General features: G+C 46.3%; 1 protein-coding gene across 3 annotated transcripts in view; it reads left to right on the plus strand.

Annotated features, from left to right (window-relative positions):
• Nucleotides 1-17,571, plus strand: part of TUBGCP6 (tubulin gamma complex associated protein 6) — a 33,079-nt gene that overhangs the window by 2,810 nt on the left and 12,698 nt on the right. For 2 of the 3 annotated variants that reach the window (XR_001892338.3, XM_003905741.5), the window contains exons 2-3: nt 2,240-2,403; nt 7,340-7,550. Coding sequence is in view for 2 of the 3 variants with exons in the window: in XM_003905741.5 (XP_003905790.4) it covers nt 2,240-2,403; nt 7,340-7,550 (375 nt within the window). In the remaining variant the exon portion in view is untranslated. The remainder of the gene's footprint in view (nt 1-2,239; nt 2,404-7,339; nt 7,551-17,571) is intronic. The other variant, XM_017945437.3, reaches the window with a different exon arrangement.

The following is a 17,571-nucleotide window of genomic DNA, read 5'->3' on the forward strand; positions in this document are numbered from 1 at the left end:
GGCCTGATTTTTTGAGATGGAGTCTCATCTGTCGCCAGGCTGGAGTACAGTGGCGGATCTCAGCTCACTGCAATCTCCATGCTTTGGGGTTCCATGCATTCTCCTGCCTCAGCCTCCAGAGTAGCTGGGACTATAGGTGCCATGCGCCCAGCTAGTTTTTGTATTACAGTAGAGACAGGGTTTCACCGGGTTAGCCAGGATGGTCTCGATCTCCTGACCTCGTGATCTGCCTGCCTCCGCCTCCCAAAGTGCTGGGATTACAGGTGTGAGCCTGGCCTGATTTTTTTTTTTTCCCGAGATGGAGTCTTGTGTAGGGACCAGCCCTACGGGGTCTGTGGGTTTTTCTCCCGATGTGCGGAGACGAGAGATTGTAGAAATAAAGGCAGAAGACAAAGAGATAAAAAACAGGTGGGCCCAGGGGACCACTACCACCAAGACGCGGAGACCAGTGGTGGCCCTGAATGCCAGGCTGTGCTGTTATTTATTGGATATAAGACAAGGGGGCAGAGTAAGGAGCGTGAGCCATCTCCAGTGATAGGTAATGTCATGTGGGTCACATGTCCGTCCACTGGACAGGGGACCCTTCCCTGTTTGGCAGCCGAGCTGGAAAGAGTGAGACAGGAGACAGCTTACACCATTATTTCTGCATTTCAGAGACTTTTAGTCCTTTCACTAAATCTGCTACTGCTATCTAGAAGGCAGAGCCAGGCGTACAGGATGGAACATGAAAGTGGACCAGGAGCGTGACCACTGAAGCACAGCATCGCAGGGAGACATTTAGGCCTCTGGATAACTGCGGGCGGGCCTGACTGATATCTGGCCCTCCACAAGAGGTGCTGGAGCAGAGTCTTGTCTAACTCCCCCACCGGGGAAAGGGAGACCCCCCCACCTCGCCGCCCCTGTCTGCTAAGTAGCGGGTGCTTTTCCTTGACATTGACGCTACCGCTAGGTAACCGGCGTCTTCCCAGGCGCTGGCGTTACCACTAGACCAAGGAGCCCTCTAGTGGCCCTGCCTGGGCATAACAGAAGGCTCTTAGTCTTCTGGTCACTCCTCACTGTGTCCCTTCAGCTTCTGTCTCTCTATGGCCTGGTTTCTCCTAAGTTATAATTGTAGAGTGAGGATTATTATAATGTTGGGATAAAGAGTAATTGCTACAAACTAATGATTAATATTCATATATAATCGTATCTGATTTATATCTAGTATAACTGTTCCTCTTTTGCTTTTTTATTTTTTTTGAGACGGAGTCTCGTTCTTGCCCAGGCTGGAGTGCAGTGGCCGGATCTCAGCTCACTGCAAGCTCCACCTCCTGGGTTCACACCATTCTCCTGCCTCAGCTTCCTCAGCAGCTGGGACTACAGGCGCGCACCACCACACTCGGCTAGTGTTTTGTATTTTTAGTAGAGACGGGGTTTCACCATGGTCTTGATCTCCTGACCTCGTGATCCGCCCGCCTCGGACTCCCAAAGTGCTGGGATTACAGGTGTGAGCCACCACACCCGGCCTACAATTCTGATTTTATATATTTTCTTTATTATACCGGAACGGCTTGTGCCCTCGGTCTCTCGCCTCGGCACCTGGGTGGCTTGCTGCCCACAGTCTTGCTCTGTTGCCCAGACTGGAGTGCAGTGGTGCAGTCTCGGCTCACTGCAACCTCCGCTTCCCGGGTTCAAGCAATTCTCGTGCCTCAGCCTCCTGAGTAGCTGGGACTACAGGTGCCCGCCACCATGCCCGGCCAATTTTTATATTTTTGGTAGAGATGGGGTTTCACCATGCTGGCCAGGCTGGTCTCAAACTCCTGACCTCAGCTGATCCACCCGCCTCAGCCTCCCATAGTGCTGGAGTTACAGGTGTGAGCCACCGTGCTTGGCCCCGGTGTACAGTACTTTTTTAATGTTTAGTGTGATTTTTTTATTCGGGGTTCCCCACAATGGAATTTCCAAGTCAGAGACATCTCAAAAAGTTTCACTGTAAGTTCCACTGAGGCTTATGTGTTATATGGAATTGGAAATTGGCAGCCTTGACAAATTATTTTGTTTAATTCCTTAAATGGCTCATTGGGGGAAAACATTATATGGTACACATGTGCTTGAGAAAAACAGAAGAAACATTTTGGTAGGTCTTTGCCTCTAACAAGTCAATGAAACTAGGTGGATAAAGTTCCTGGAATTCTCATTGCCCTTGGATGAAATGTGGACACAGGAATGAGTGGTGGTTTGCCCTTCCCTGTGTCTCCAGGTCCCACCGAGTGTGGATCAGTGGGAAGACGAAGGATTCCAGTCAGCATCTAACCTGACTCCTGATTCTCAGTCTGAGCCCAGCGTGACCCCAGACGTGGACCTGTGGGAAGCCGCACTCACCTATGAGGCCAGCAAGCGGAGGTGCTGGGAGCGAGTCGGCTGGTGTGTGCCCTTCTTTGCCTTGGCATGCAGTGCCCTTACCCCTGCATAAGCGTGGCCTTGTGTAGGGTGTGTGGGGGGCATTGTGTACTCAGGGTCCCAGGCAGTTGTGATGAGTTAGGAACCTGAGCTAGTGTCCCACATTGACTGAGTCCTGGGAGTTAGGAGAGATGCAGAGGGGAAAACACTAACAGCCTTTTTTTTTTTTTTTTTTTTTGAGACGGAGTCTCGCTCTGTCGCCCAGGCTGGAGTGCAGTGGCCGGATCTCAGCTCACTGCAAGCTCCGCCTCCCGGGTTTATGCCATTCTCCTGCCTCAGCCGCCCGAGTAGCTGGGACTACAGGCGCCCACCACCACGCCCGGCTAGTTTTTTGTATTTTTTTAGTAGAGACGGGGTTTCACTGTGTTAGCCCGGATGGCGTCGATCTCCTTACCTCGCGATCCGCCCGTCTTGGCCTCCCAAAGTGCTGGGATTACAGGCTTGAGCCACCGCGCCTGGCCACTAACAGCCTTTAAGGAGGCCTCACCTCCCCACCCAGTAACCAGATCACACCTGCCGGGCAGAGCAGTCGGAGCAGCTAAGTTATGTCCTTACGACCAGTCAGAGGTGCCTGAGAGCTGCCTGGCAGGCCGTGTGGTTAGTGCCAGGAAGAAATGCTCACTGGGCACAGGGTGCTGATGAAGGAGCCTTTTCTATCCGTGTCTGGAGGAGTTGGGAGTGGCAGTCTGGGCGATGAGAAGCTCTAGCTGCAGCAGCTTTTCCCTGACTGGTGCCAGCAGCTTGCTCTCCGGATGCAGTAGCCACTCACTCCCTGGCTCATCTGGGTCCAGAGGCCTCTGCACTCAGGGCCTCTCAGAGTCTTTAATGTGGTGGCATCTTTTGATAACTCCCAGAACCCAGATAGAGAATATGCATTTTGGCCAGGCAAGGTGGCTCACAGCTGTGATCCCAGCACTTTGGGAGGCTGAGGTGGGCAGATCACTTGCGGTCAGGATTTTGAGACCGGCCTGGCCAACATGGTGAAACCCCGTCTCTACTAAAAATACAAAAAATTAGCCGGGCATGGTGGCGGGCGCCTGTAGTCCCAGCTACTCGGGTGGCTGAGGCAGGAGAATGGCGTGAACCCGGGAGGCGGAGCTTGCAGTGAGCCGAGATCCGGCCACTGCACTCCAGCCCGGGCGACAGAGCGAGACTCTGTCCTGGCCAACATGGTGAAACCCCATCTTCACTAAAAATACAAAAAAATTGGGCCGGGCGCGGTGGCTTAAGCCTGTAATCCCAGGACCTTGGGAGGTTGAGGCAGGAGAATTGCTTGAACCTGGGAGGCAGAGCATCCTGGCTAACACGGTGAAACCCCGTCTCTACTAAAAAAAATACAAAAAACTAGCCGGGCGAGGTGGCGGGCGCCTGTAGTCCCAGCTACTCGGGAGGCTGAGGCTGGAGAATGGCGTGAACCCGGGAGGCGGAGCTTGCAGTGAGCTGAGATCCGGCCACTGCACTCTAGCCTGGGTGACAGAGTGAGACTCCGTCTCAAAAAAACAAACAAACAAACAAACAAACGAACATATATATATAAATTAGTTGGGCATGGTGGCGTATGTAATCCCAGCTACTCAGGAGATTGAGGCACGAGAATTGTTTGAACCTGGGAGGCAGAGTTTGCAGTGAGCCGAGATTGCACCACTGCACTCTAATCTGGACGACAGAGTGAGACTGTCTCAAAAAAAAAAAAAGAAGAATACATATTTCCCCAAATGTTTGGCCATGGAATGCCCCGTTCACATCCAGTCCACTGGTGATCCTGTGGGTACCGGTTTGGGGAGTGTTGGGTGAAAGAGTCAGGGCTGGCCAGGAGCCGAGTGCTCTGGAATACAGTGCCTGGGCTGTTGCAGCCTGGACAGGAGCATGTGCCCCTGGGCAGGCATGCTTTCCTGACATCATGAAGATTCCTGCAGGGATGACTATCTGCCTGCCTCCCAGCACAGTGGTGGTGGCCTTATCCAGACTGCCAGGACCTTCCTGCCGTGTCACTTCCTGCTGTTGCATCAGTCAAAGCAAATCTCGTGGTCCTGCTCTCTGCCAATCCCTCACATGTTTAAAAACTGGCCCTACAAGTTATTGCTGTATTCTGTACATGTCTGCTAATAGTATTTATTTTCTCTTTTTTTGGTATTTATTTATTTATTTGAGGTGGAGTCTCGCTCTGTTGCCCAGGCTAGGTCTTGGTGGCACTATCTCCAGCTCACTGCAGGCTCTGCCTCCCGGGTTCAAGTAATTCTCCCTCTCTCAGCCTCCTGAGTGGCTGGGATTACAGTCACCCACCACCATGCTTGGCTAATATTTGTAAAAACTCAGAACCTTCCAACACCGGGTTCCCTTCACCTGGAACATTCTTCAGCTCACCATAATTAGGCAACTCCTTTCATCCTAAACAAACTAGGGCCCCCAAACTCTCCCTCGTAAATCAATCTTTCTTTCTTTCTCTTTCTTTCTTTCTTTCTTTCTTTCTTTCTTTCTTTCTTTCTTTCTTTCTTTTTTTTTGCTTTTGCTCTTTCTTTCTTTCTTTCTTTCTTTCTTTCTTTCTTTCTTTCTTTCCTTCTTTCTTTCTTTCTTTCTTTCTTTCTTTCTTTCTTTCTTTCTCTCTCTCTTTCTCTCTCTCTCTCTCTTTCTCTCTCTCTCTCTCTTTTCTCTCTCTCTCTCTCTCTCCCTCTCCTCTTTCTTTCTTCCTCTCCCTCTTTCTTTTTGGGGATGGGTCTCGCTCTGTTTCCCAGGCTGGAGTGCAGTGGTGTGATCTTGGCTCACGAATTTTTTTGTATTTTTAGTAGAGATGGGGTTTCACCATGTTAGCTAGGATGGTCTCAATCTCCTGACCTCGTGATCTGCCCGCCTTGGCCTCCCGAAGTGCTGGAATTGCAGGCATGCGCCACAACGCCTGGCTAATTTTGTATTTTTAGTAGAGATGGGGTTTCTCCATGTTGGTCATGCTGGTCTCAAACTCCATCTCAAAAAAAAAAAACAAAATTTGTGAGTTTTTTTTCTGTATCCATCTCTTAGTTTTTTTGAGGTGGGGTAGTAAAATTTATATAATGTTTTTACCGTCTTAACCAGTTGTACCGCTTTGTAATGCTGTGTGTATTTTCACTGCTGCACAGCAAATCTGCAGGAAACTCTGAATCCATTAAACAGCTTCCCATTCACTCCACTTTTTTTTTTTTTTTTTCCGAGACGGAGTCTTGCTCTGTTGCCCAGGCTGGAGTGCAGTGGCACGATCTTGGCTCACTGCAACCTCCACCTCCTGGGTTCAAGCCATTCTCCTGCCTCAGCCTCCCGAGTAGCTGGGATTACAGGCGCCTGCCACCATGCCTGGCTAGTATTTGTGTTTTTAATAGAGTCAAGGTTTCACCATGTGGGCCAGGCTGGTCTTGAACTCCTGACCTCGTGATCTGCCTTTCTTGGCCTCCCAAAGTGTTGAGATTACAGGTGTGAGCCACCGCGCCCGGCCTCCACTTTCTGTCTCTAGGATTTTGTTCACTGTAGGGACCTCATGTAAGTGGAGTCACACAGTGTTTTGTGATGGCTCATTTCACTCCACGCGGCATCCTCGAGCGCTGTCCCCGTGGAGACAGTGTTTTGTGATGGCTCAGTGCACTCCATGTGGCGTCCTTGAGTGCCGTCCTTTCTGGAGCATGTGTCTGAGCTGCCTTCCTTTATAAGGCTGAATGATGGGCGGGGGTCTGCATGGGCCACCTGTATTTATCCTCTTCTGCTGGGTGCTCAGGCTCCTCTACCCCTGGCTATTGTGGATGATGTTGCTGTGGATGGGGGTGTGGGTGCTGCTGTAGACAGGCATGTGGATGCTTCCATGGACCTGGGCATGGATGCTGCCGTGGACAAGGATGTGGATGCTGCTGTCGTGGACCGGGGTGTAGGTGACGCTGCTGTGAACAGGTGTGTGGATGCTGCCATGGACTGGGGTGTGGATGATGCCGTGGATGGGGGTGTGGATAAGGGTGTGGAGATGTTCCCATGCACAGGGGTGTGGATACTGCCGTGGACAGGGATATGGATGCTGCCGTGGACAGGAGTGTGGATGATGCTGTGGACCTGGGTGTGGATCCTGCTGTGGACAGGGGTGTATATGATGCTGCTGTGCACCGTGGTGTGGATGCTGCCGTGGATGGGGTTGTGGATGATGCTGCAGTGGATAAGGGTGTGGATGATGTTCCCATGGACGGGACTGTGGATGATGCCGTGGATGGGGGTGTGGATGATGTTGCCGTGGACGGGTGTGGATACTGCCCTGGACGGGTGTGACTGATGCTGCTGTGGACAGGGGTGTGGATGATGCCACAGACCTGGGTGTGGATAATGCTGTCGTGAACAGGTGTGGATGGTGCTGTGGACGGGGTTGTGGATAATGCTACTGTGAATGGGTGTGGATGCTGCCGTGGACCTGGGTGTGGATGCTGTTGTGGATAGGGGTGTGGATGATGCTGCCGTGGACTTGAGTGTGGATGATGCTGCCGTGAACAGGGTTGTGGATGCTGCTGTGTACATGGGTGTACAAACCTTGTTTTGTTTCTAACAGAAGAATATGAATGAGTCACCACCCTAAGGGCCACTGGCGTGGCCTGGGGTGCTCTTCCAGGGCTGGGCCCGTCGGATACCCCCGGCCATGCCCAGGACCCCAGGCAGGTGCCCTGGACACATTTCCACATGAGTTGTCCTGATAGAATTGATTGTGCTGGTGTTCACAGCAGTATCATCCACAAAAGGCTGGGTGGTGAGTTGGCATTTGTACATGGCTGCGTTTCTTAGAGTTTATTGTTTTGAATCACTTCCGTTCTTCTGTTCGTGCCCATTCCCGAGAGAAAGTATGCTGGTGCTGAGGTGCAGGTCATCACGTCTGCTCATGGCCTCTCTTCTGCCTCCCTCGCAGCCCCCCTGGCCACAGAGAGGAGCCTTACTTGACAGAGGCGGGAAGGGACGCTTTCGACAAGTTCTGCAGGCTCCGCCAAGGGGAGCTTCAACTGCTTGCTGGGGGCATCCTACAGGCCCCACAGCCCGTGCTGGTGAAGGAGTGTGAGCTGGTGAAAGATGTGCTGAACGTCTTGATTGGGGTCGTGTCTGCCACGTTTTCCCTCTGCCAGGTGAGAGCTGCTCACTCCCGGCCACAGCGGCGTGGGGCTGGCCCCCTCTCTACCAGGCACTGCCCAGCCCTTTACAGGGCAGAACAAGCCCCAGTGCAGGGAGTGGGGAGTGGCAGGGAAGGCCATCTTCGAGGGCCACCAGTGATGATAGCCAGCGTCATCCCATTTTGGTTCTAAAAAGTGTTAACGTTCTTTTAAAAAACTGCAGAGAAATAACATGTTTATTACTGTCGGCGAAGCAATAGGAAATGTCCCTTCCCCCATTTCCATTTCCGTCTTGGAGAAGTGCCAGGCGCCTTCCGAGCCTTCCCATCGCTCGGGAGGAGCACCTGCCTGCCGAGAGCGTCCCAAGATTGGGGTCTGCGCTGCTCTTCTCACTGGACCGTGGTGTCATCCGGGATGGGTCCGGGACTTGCTGGTTCTGGCACCAGCTGCAGTTTAGCCAGCCCTCTTGCTGGGCACTGAAGCCGTAAATGGATTTATTCAGAAATAGGAAGTCTTGTTCTGCAGCTTTTTCCTTCTTTGGTCTTAAATGTTCTGGCCAGGCGCGGTGGCTCACGCCTGTAATCCCAGCACTTTGGGAGCCCGAGGCGGGCGGATCACGGTCAGGAGATCGAGACCATCCTGGCTAACACGGTGAAACCCTGTCTCTACTAAAAATACAAAAAATTAGCCGGGCGTGGTGGCGGGCGCCTGTGGTCCCAGCTACTCAGGAGGGTGAGGCAGGAGAATGGCGTGAACCTGGGAGGCGGAGCTTGCAGTGAGCCGAGATCGCACCACTGCACTCCAGCCTGGGCGACAGAGCGAGACTCCGTCTCAAAAAAAAAAAAAATGTTCTTTTATGGTGGCCATTCTTAGACTTCAGAATGGACTAGAAGCACAGCCAGTGACTGCCCCAGAAAAGTGCTCACCAGCAAGCTCCAGCTGCTGCCGGCGCTGACGGCACCTGTTCTCAACACCATTCTCGCGGCTCATCTTGTCTGTTGTGGGGATAGCCTTATTGTGTGGCACCAACCCTGACTCTTTCTCTTGTTTTTTGAGACAGGGTCTCACTCTTTCGCCCATGCTGGAGTGCAGTGGCACCGTCACAGCTCACAGTAACCTCGACCTCCTAGGCTGCATCTCAATCCTCCCACCTTAGCCTCCTGTGTAGCTGGGACTACAGGCATGTGCCACCACACTCAGCTCATTTTTTCGTTTCTTTTTTTTTTTTGAGACAGAGTCTTGCTCTGCTGCCCAGTCTGGAGTGTAATGGCACGGTCTCCGCTCACTGCAAACTCCACCTCCCAGGTTCAAGCAGTTCTCCTGCCTCAGCCTCCCGAGTAGCTGGAATTACAGGTGCACACCACCATGGCCGGCTAATTTTTGTATTTTTAGTAGAGATGGGGTTTCACCATGTTGCCCAGGCTGGTCTCGGACTCCTGACCTCAAGTGATCTGCCCACCTCGGCCTCCCAAAGTGCTAGGATTATAGGCGTGAACCACCACACCAGGCCCAGCCAGCTCATTTTTAAAATGTTTATAGAGATGGGGTCTTGCCGTGTTGCCCAGGCTGGTCTTGAACTCCTGGGCTCAAGTGATCTGCCTGCCTCAGCCTCCCAAAGTCCTGGGATTTCAGGTGCGAGCCACCATGCCCGGCCCCTATTTTTCATTTCTGATTTTAGTAATTTGATTTTTTTCTCTTTCATAGTCATCTTTTTAAAAAAATTTTTTTAAATTTTTAAATTTTTTTTGAGACGGAGTCTTGCTCTGTCACCCAGGCTGGAGTGCAGTGGCGCTATCTCGGCTCACTGTAGGCTCTGCCTCCCGGGCCCGCCACCACGCCCGGCTAATTTTTTGTATTTTTGGTAGAGACGGGGTTTCATCGTGTTAGCCAGGATGGTCTTGATCTCCTGACCTCATGATCCGCCTGCCTTGGCCTCCCAAAGTGCTGGGATTACAGGCATGAGCCACCGCGTCCAGCCCATAGTCATCTTTTTTCTTAATTATTCTAGCTAAGACTTGTAAATTTTGTTGATCTTTTCAAAGAGCCAACTTTTTGTTTGGTTCTCTCTATTGTTTTTCTATTTTGTTTTTTTTTTTTCTTTTTGAGACACAGTCTCACTCTGTCTCCCAGGCTGGAGTACAGTGATGTGATCTCGGCTCACTGCAGCCTGCACCCCCTGGATTCAAGCGATTCTCCTGCCTCAGCCTTTCAAGTAGCTTAGACTACAGGTGTGGACTACCACGCCTGGCTAATTTTTGTATTTTTAGTAGAGATGGGGTTTCACCGTGTTGACTAGGCTGGTCTCAAACTCCTGACCTCAAGTGATTCACCCACCTCGGCCTTCCAAAGTGCTGGGATTACAGGTTTGAGCCACCGCGCTTGGCCTACTCTGTATTTATTTCTGCTCTAATTATCATTTGTTTTCTTCTGCTAGTTTTGGGTTTAACTGCTTTGTTTTTTTTTTTTTTTTGAGATGGAGTCTCGCTCTGTTGCCCTGGCTGGAGTGCAGTGGCACAATCTCGGCTCACTGCAACCTCCTCCTCCTGGGTTTAAGCAGTTCTCCTGCCTCAGCCTCCTGAGTAGCTGGGATTATAGGTGTGCACTACCCCGCCCGGCTAATTTTTGTTTTTAGTAGAGATGGGGTTTTCACCATGTTGGTGAGGCTGGTCTCAAACTCCTGACCTCAAGTGATCCACTTGCTTCGGCCTCCCAAAGTGCTGGGATTACAGATGTGAGCCACTGCGCCCAGCCTGCTTTTTTTTTTTTTTTTTGGAGACAGGATCACCCAGGCTGGAGTGCAGTGGTTCAAACATGACTCACTGCAGCCTCAACCTCCTGTGCTCAAATTGATCCTCCTGCCGCAGCCTCCTGAGTAGCTGGGACCAGCAGGCCTGCACCACCACGCCCGGCTAATTTTAAATTTTTTTTGTTTTTTTTTTTTGAGATGGAGTCTTGCTCTGTTGCCCAGGCTGGAGTGCAGTGGCGCCATCTCAGCTCACTGCAACCTCCGCCTCCCACATTCAATGATTCTTCTGCCTCAGCCTCCTGAGTAGCTGGGACTACAGGTGTGCAGCACCACGCCCAGCTAACTTTTTGTATTTTTAGTAGAGACAGGGTTTCATCATGTTGGCCAGGATGTGTTGGGGGCCGCACCGGGGGTGGTGGAGAATGAAAGAACACACACAAAGAGACAAAGACACACAGAAGAGAACATGGCGGCCTCAGGAGCCTCCGCCTCCCGCATTTATACTCCATAAACCTCCATCGGCAGAAGAATGCAGTACAAAACAAACTTTCTTTTCCCACATGTAACCTTCTACTCAGTACCTTGTTTCTATATTCTTTCTTATCTACCGCCTTTCTTGGCCTCACGGGAGTTCATTAAAGTTAGGTTGGAATGCTGTCCTTAGGCCCTATATTATCAGCATACTTAAAAGGCCCACCATTTCCCCTTTTAATTTAGTTTGCCTCAATCCTAAAAGGTAGCCCATATTTGTTCCTGTGTTTTTCTTTTGTTTTTGGTGGGAGAATCAAATCACCAAAAGAAGTAGACCAAACCAAGTGCCCAAAGCAATATACTTCCAGAGATTGCTTAGAAATCCATGTCTTTCATCTGGGTCCATGAGTTAAAGGCAGCAAGGCTGACCCAGCTCCTGAAAGGGTTACAGTTAGGACAACACATGTAATTGTTGTCGAAATGCTCCAGGAAATGTTCTGGTGAGCTCTTGGATGTCCAAACTAATATTTTGCTTGGCTACTAATAATTTTTTGGATTACAGTCCAATTTTGAGGAGATGTTAAAAGGCACAGAAACACAGGTGAATTGGAATTCCAATCACATTGTAATGTTACCCGAGTGCTGAGTACAGTAGGCTGATCTGAAGCCATGTCAGCGCTTGCTCCATGTTGGTATCACAAAGCAGTTGAGAGTCAATGTTTAGTTGTTGAAGCCATAACCGGTGAGATTGTTAGGTGCCATTGCTGCATAAAATTTAAGCATTTTGTATGCTTTGTGAAGAAGCCCGAGTCACTATGGCTGCAGTGGAGAACTGATGGCGCGACAAGGCTCATCATAAAACGTTATTATAAGTCCAAGGCGGAGGGTTACCGGCTGGAGAGAATCCAAATATAAGTCTCAAGAGTGATGCCACTTTGCGTGGTGCGTAAGGTTGTGGTATGGAAATTTCCTTACGAGCCCTGAGGATATAAATATCCCCCAGTAAAGTTGTGCCACCAGGAATGATTGAGGCAAGACAAAGAAATGTACCTTATCTGTACAATTAACAATCCCGTAAGATTATCCCATATTCAATTTCCTGCTAATAATATAGAGTAGGCTCACGGACACAAGCAATAACATATCAGGAAGTATTCGATATAATTGAATATGAAAGGAGTTATTAGGGTTAGAAAGATTAAGGGCATATTCCCCACAAAGAAAGTGCTAATGGCATCGCCTGCAACTAACTTTCTTCAAAATAACTCTGTACTTCAGGCCTCCTTCACACATACTTTTAAAGGTTTCATTACTGTTAGCAGCAATATACTTTTATTTACCGGTGCCATTTCAAGGTATGTGACTAAATTTTATTTGAAAATCACCCGTGCACACTTCAATCAGTTATTTGCATCCCATTGTATTCTAATAAAATCCGGGGTTTGGTTCCACAGCGTATTTGTCCTCCAGCACCTCAATATTAGGAGAAACCTCTAAAATAGGACAAAAGTAAAGAACTAGGAATTTCATTACTATATACCACAGTATGATTGTATTAAAAACTTCTAGTTACAATAATAACAGTATTAGCAGCCACATGACTATGATTATAACAAACAGCCCAAGCTTCATGCGATTTTTAGGAGACAATGAGGACTATTTCCCATACATATTAAGGTGCTTCCACTCCAAATTAGTATGTGCTGATTATAGTGCTGTTTTCCGTTCTATGTTGTCCTTGTCCATATAGAGGGCGGCATCAAGTAATGTTATTAGTGAAAACCTTAATTTCGCCTCCTCCCAGAGCTCCCTGATACAAGAGGGTGGAAAGGGAATATAAGTCCAATATTCATACAAAGCCTCACTAAGAGAGTGTCGTCCCCAGCGAGGCACATCTAACAAAGGAAGAAATGCATGCTGAATCCAGTTTTCTTTTTTCAACAGGAGTTTCAATCATCTTGTGAAACCACTCAGAGTCCACTCCTGTAAGGACAAATAGCCCGTCCTGTTTTAGAACTTGCCCTTGAACATGCTTACCTTCTTCATTAGGATGCAAACCTTTAAACTGTCAGCAGGGACTATCACTTTGAGGGAGTTGAGGGAAAGATGGGATTCTGACAACCAGAGTCTTACAGGTATACCCATTGATTCAAAAAATAATTAAGGTAAAAAGAACCTTCAAAATCAAAAAATTAAGGTAGAAAGGTTAACCTTCAAAAATCTGGTTTTTTGGGGGCTCATTCCCCTTTTTGTTTTAATAGTTGAGTTTTAAAGTTAAATTCTTGGCAGCTCAATGATGCTTGACCTTGACTGTGCCGGGATCGGTGATATGTTGAATATATTGTATTGCTGTAAACTTGCGGGCTATGAGGCATAGAGCGAGGCATTATCAGTTTAAGTATAAAAGAATGCCCATAATGGCAAAACAAGCTAAAAAGATGTGTAATAACAGAATCAGCTTTCTCAGATGGCATGAGTGGCCCATTGAAAATGAGAAAAAGTATCAATGGTATGATGAACATGCTTTGTCGTCCAAGAAGGAATATGTATAGCATCCATTTTATCAAATTTGATTAACTTGAGTACCTCTCAGACAACTCAGAATGGAAAAGTGGAATGCTCAAAGAACTGAAAGGACAAGCTCGAGATGAGAGAGCGAGCTTATTCTGAGTTAAATAAGGAAACCGTCGTTGAAAGGCTAGAACTATTAGTGTGATGTAGAGAGCATGTTCTTGTTCTGCAGCCTGCAAGTAGCCAATTAGAAGCGATCAATCTGAGTATTTCCATGAACTAATGGTCCCAGGCAGTTGAGAATGAGAATAGAAGATAGTGATAGATAAAGAGCTCAGCGTTGGCTTAAAGTAAAGGATAACAAAGAACATGGGAAAGTAGCACAAGAGATCAAATTGGCCTGAGAATATAAAATGCAACATAAGCGGTGTGTGAGAATCACTAACAATGTTACAACCAGTAGTAAAGGGAAATCAAAGTAAGATCATCAGAACCTTAAAACAATTCTCCCTGTTTGCTGGGATGAGAGATAAGGATAAGCTGTAACCAAGATTGAGTGGAAAGCTTCTTGCGAAATCCAGAAGTTGCAAAGAGATGGTGATGAAACTATGAGTGAATTGAGAGATAGTGGATCTCCTCCCCAAGTTGTCGACAGTGATACGTCCTTTGATGATCAGTTCCGGCTGCTTGATGCGATATAAGTAGCCAAGTGTTTAGATGTTTTATTGGACAAAAAGATCCATTTTAGCAGCTGATTGGTCTGGTGAATGTTCCTGTAGGGAGAATGTAAAAATTATAGAAATAAACAAAGGGAAAGGGGGAACATGGGAAGGATATAATGTAAATGAGCCTTTTGAGTTGCTCTTCCACAAGGTTCCTGCGAAGCCAAAGAGGTTAAATATTAGACTGTCCAAGTGACTGTCTCCTTCTAGAATGAAAAAAAGATGTTGTAACTGAATATAGAGAAAAAACAGGCGCGGATCTATGACCATTTTAACTTTGTGGGATAAGGGCAGGATTAGGAAGACCAGGCTATAAACTTTCCCTAGGTTTAATGTAAACATTTATAGTTTAAGACAAGACAAAACGGGAATTCCGTGCAGAAATAAATTTAAGCTTTGCTGTTCCTCTCTAAAACCATTGTTTTGACTTATAGCAGAGTCCTAGTATATCATAATAGTCACTTTGTTTCCACAAATAGGAGTGGTGGCCTTGCAGGTTTAAAGTTATGGCACTTTGAACATCTTATTTTTGGCAGCTGAGGAAATATGAGGAATGTTTAAAAAAACTAACAAATTGTTGTAAAGAAAGATCTTGTTCCCAAAAATTAATGCAATAGGAACAATATAAAATAAAAAAAAACACTTGACCTTGTTGACCTTTAGGACCGACACAGGTTAAAGGTTCTCGTCTTGATAAACCACCGAGAGCAGCACCAAGCCAGTGAGTATAACTGCAACTTGTCTTTTTCCTATTTATTGTATAGGCCTCTAATTTAAACAAATAATAGACATATTCACCCCCATATCAATTAACCCTTTAAAACTATTTTATTAATGTGTAATGAACATGAGGGCTTTTGATTGAAACTAAAGTTTCCCAAAAACAGTTTTCTGTGCTACCAAATCCTCCCTATTGAGAATACGTTCCCCTGCCTCTAGGCATATAAATTGTGAGAGACCCAGACCATAATAAGACTTTTATTAGTAACATCATGTCCTTTTGGCAAAAGAGGCCACACGCTCTCCTAATAAGCTAATTTATATACTCCTCATTAGGAGACAAAGTATAAGACTGAGTAATAACTAAGTCAGCAGCTCTCTTAGTTGCCACATAAAGCTGAGAAACTGGGTAAGGTGGCGGGATCGCCTAGGAGGACTTGAATTTATTCCTTATTATTTGTAGGCCATTGCTCACTGGGTATTATTTTGAATTTAGTCAATAACAAATATTTGTAAACAAAGGTGATTACAATTACAGAAATTCAGTTAAAGTGGCTTTACTATTCAATAGAGTATCTTAACATGAGATGGTGGTACAATCCTCAGCAGTTTTGGTTTTCAGAAACACTTGTGGTGTGCTATCCAAGGCTAAATGGATACTTGAAATTGGGATTGGATCTGGTGCTGGGAATACAACTTTACTTGTTGTGATTTTTTATATAGATTTATTTAAAGTGACTACCATTTTGTACTTTATAGAGGCAGTCTAGAGGAAAGGGTTAAGCATGTAGCTCTGGGGACAGAAAGTCATGTTTGACTTTAATAATAAATTGAGCATCATAAATAGCATCATAAATAATAAATAATAAATTGGGCATCATAAATGGCCTCAACACTAACACGGTTTTTAATATGTTTATCTAAATTGGCCCCATTGGCCTTTAACAGTTACAACAGTGTTTTTTAACAGTCAGCATAAGCATTTTTAAAGAGCAATGTTTGTAAATTTTGGAAAAACAAGGCCAGCACCCACAATTCCCCAGAATAGCATCCTAAAGAAGCCAGACTCTGAAATCAGATATTGTTCATTTGTGCCCTAAAATCTTCACAGAGAGAAAGGGAAGATTTTCCTGTTATCTCTACTATTGCTTTGGTGCCAAGCAAGTCTTGATTTGAGTAAAGGCAACATCATGAACAGCCACAGGCATTAAGGCGCATATTGGCCCGTGCCTGTGAGTTGTTCCTCAGTGGGTCCGAGGGGGATCACCACATAATATTCCTAGCCTATACATGTGCCGAATTCACATTTCCTGGCTATTACAGGTGTATACAAAGAGCGATCAGAAAAGCCTTCCCAAAGTCTTCCAGTCTATAGGAATCATCAAATTTCTGAGTGAAAAAACATCAAAGAAGACCAAAGGATAAAAGGGTGTGAGATCATAGTTGAGAATGGCACCATTTCTTTTTTAAAATTTAATTTATGGGGCAGTACAAAATTGGACAGCTATTTTTACATTTGAGAAAACTAAGCATTAGAAACCAAAGAAGCACAAATGGTGGAAACGAGATCCAGCTCCTTAAATTTTTTTTTTTAAATTAAAGTATATATAATATATAATAATACTCTTATCCCCAAATATAAAAAGAATCTCAACATGTGAAAAGACCGACCAGCCAGCAAAAACCAGCGAACAAAGGAAATGACAATAAACCTATATAATCTAACATCATTACTCCACTAGGAAATATGTATATTAATGCAGAATTGAGAATAATTTCATACACGTACAGTTTAAATTTTAAAAGCTTTAGAAAAATGTCAAGAAATTGGTTAATGTGGCAGCAACTCGAATACTCAACTGTTTGGAGTGTAAATTGGTGGAACCTATGCACCCTATGTATATAACAATTTCCTAGCTGGGGTTATTAATACTATATTGTATTAATAGGTTGTGACAATGTCTGTTTATTATTTATTGAAATATCAATATTTTAACAAACAATAAGATATACGTATACACTGGTTTAAACTATTAAACAGGTGTTTAGTATAAATTTAAAGTATGTCTGATGTGAACCAGGGGCTTCCTTTGAAAACAAAGGCAAGATAAAGGGAAGCCCGAGAGTTGGAGAGGCTCTGGAAAATCACTCACTTTTAACAGGGCAGAGAAAAGAAACGAGAAAGCTCACAAGGTGAATTAGAAAAGAATATATCTGTAATATTTGTTGGAAACATTTCCATAATACACTTTCATGTCAGAATTTCCCTTAGAAGAAGGAAGAACTGGCTTTTCTCTTCTCCCCCTTTTGCTACCCTGGCACAAATGGGCTCCATTTCCGTTTATTTGTTTATTTCATTTTCCAGAAAAATCCTCAGATACAGCACCTCCCTGTGGCTACATTACCACACTCCGAATCAGTCTCAAGTAACTCTAATGTCTGAGTGATAGAGTTACACAAGGTCAACAATTTTAAATCCCTAACTGGAGAGCTCTAAGCAGAGTTTTACTACCTGTAACCATTCTCTGCAATTCAGCTGCACTTTAGTCTGATACTGAAACCAGTAACAATGTTGTTTCAACATGGGCCAAACAATCACTTCAAAGTCTTTTTTCTTTCCTTCTTTCTCCCATAGACAGCAACAGTCCTTGAAACGGCCATAATAAATATTCTGGGAATGGCCAGAGATGGAATTCCCATAATGAAAGCAGAAGGTTCCCCTTAACAATATCTGAGCCTTACCTGCTCCTGGGGGTTACGCTAACTTTGAACCTCCCCTACTCACCCGTGCTGACCCTGCTTTCAAACAAGCCACTTGTTGAGGGGCAGCACGGTGGTGGAGAATGAAAGAACACACACAAGGGTG

This window comes from Papio anubis, chromosome 16, assembly GCF_008728515.1.
Source record: "Papio anubis isolate 15944 chromosome 16, Panubis1.0, whole genome shotgun sequence".
NCBI classification, from domain to species: Eukaryota; Metazoa; Chordata; class Mammalia; order Primates; family Cercopithecidae; genus Papio; species Papio anubis.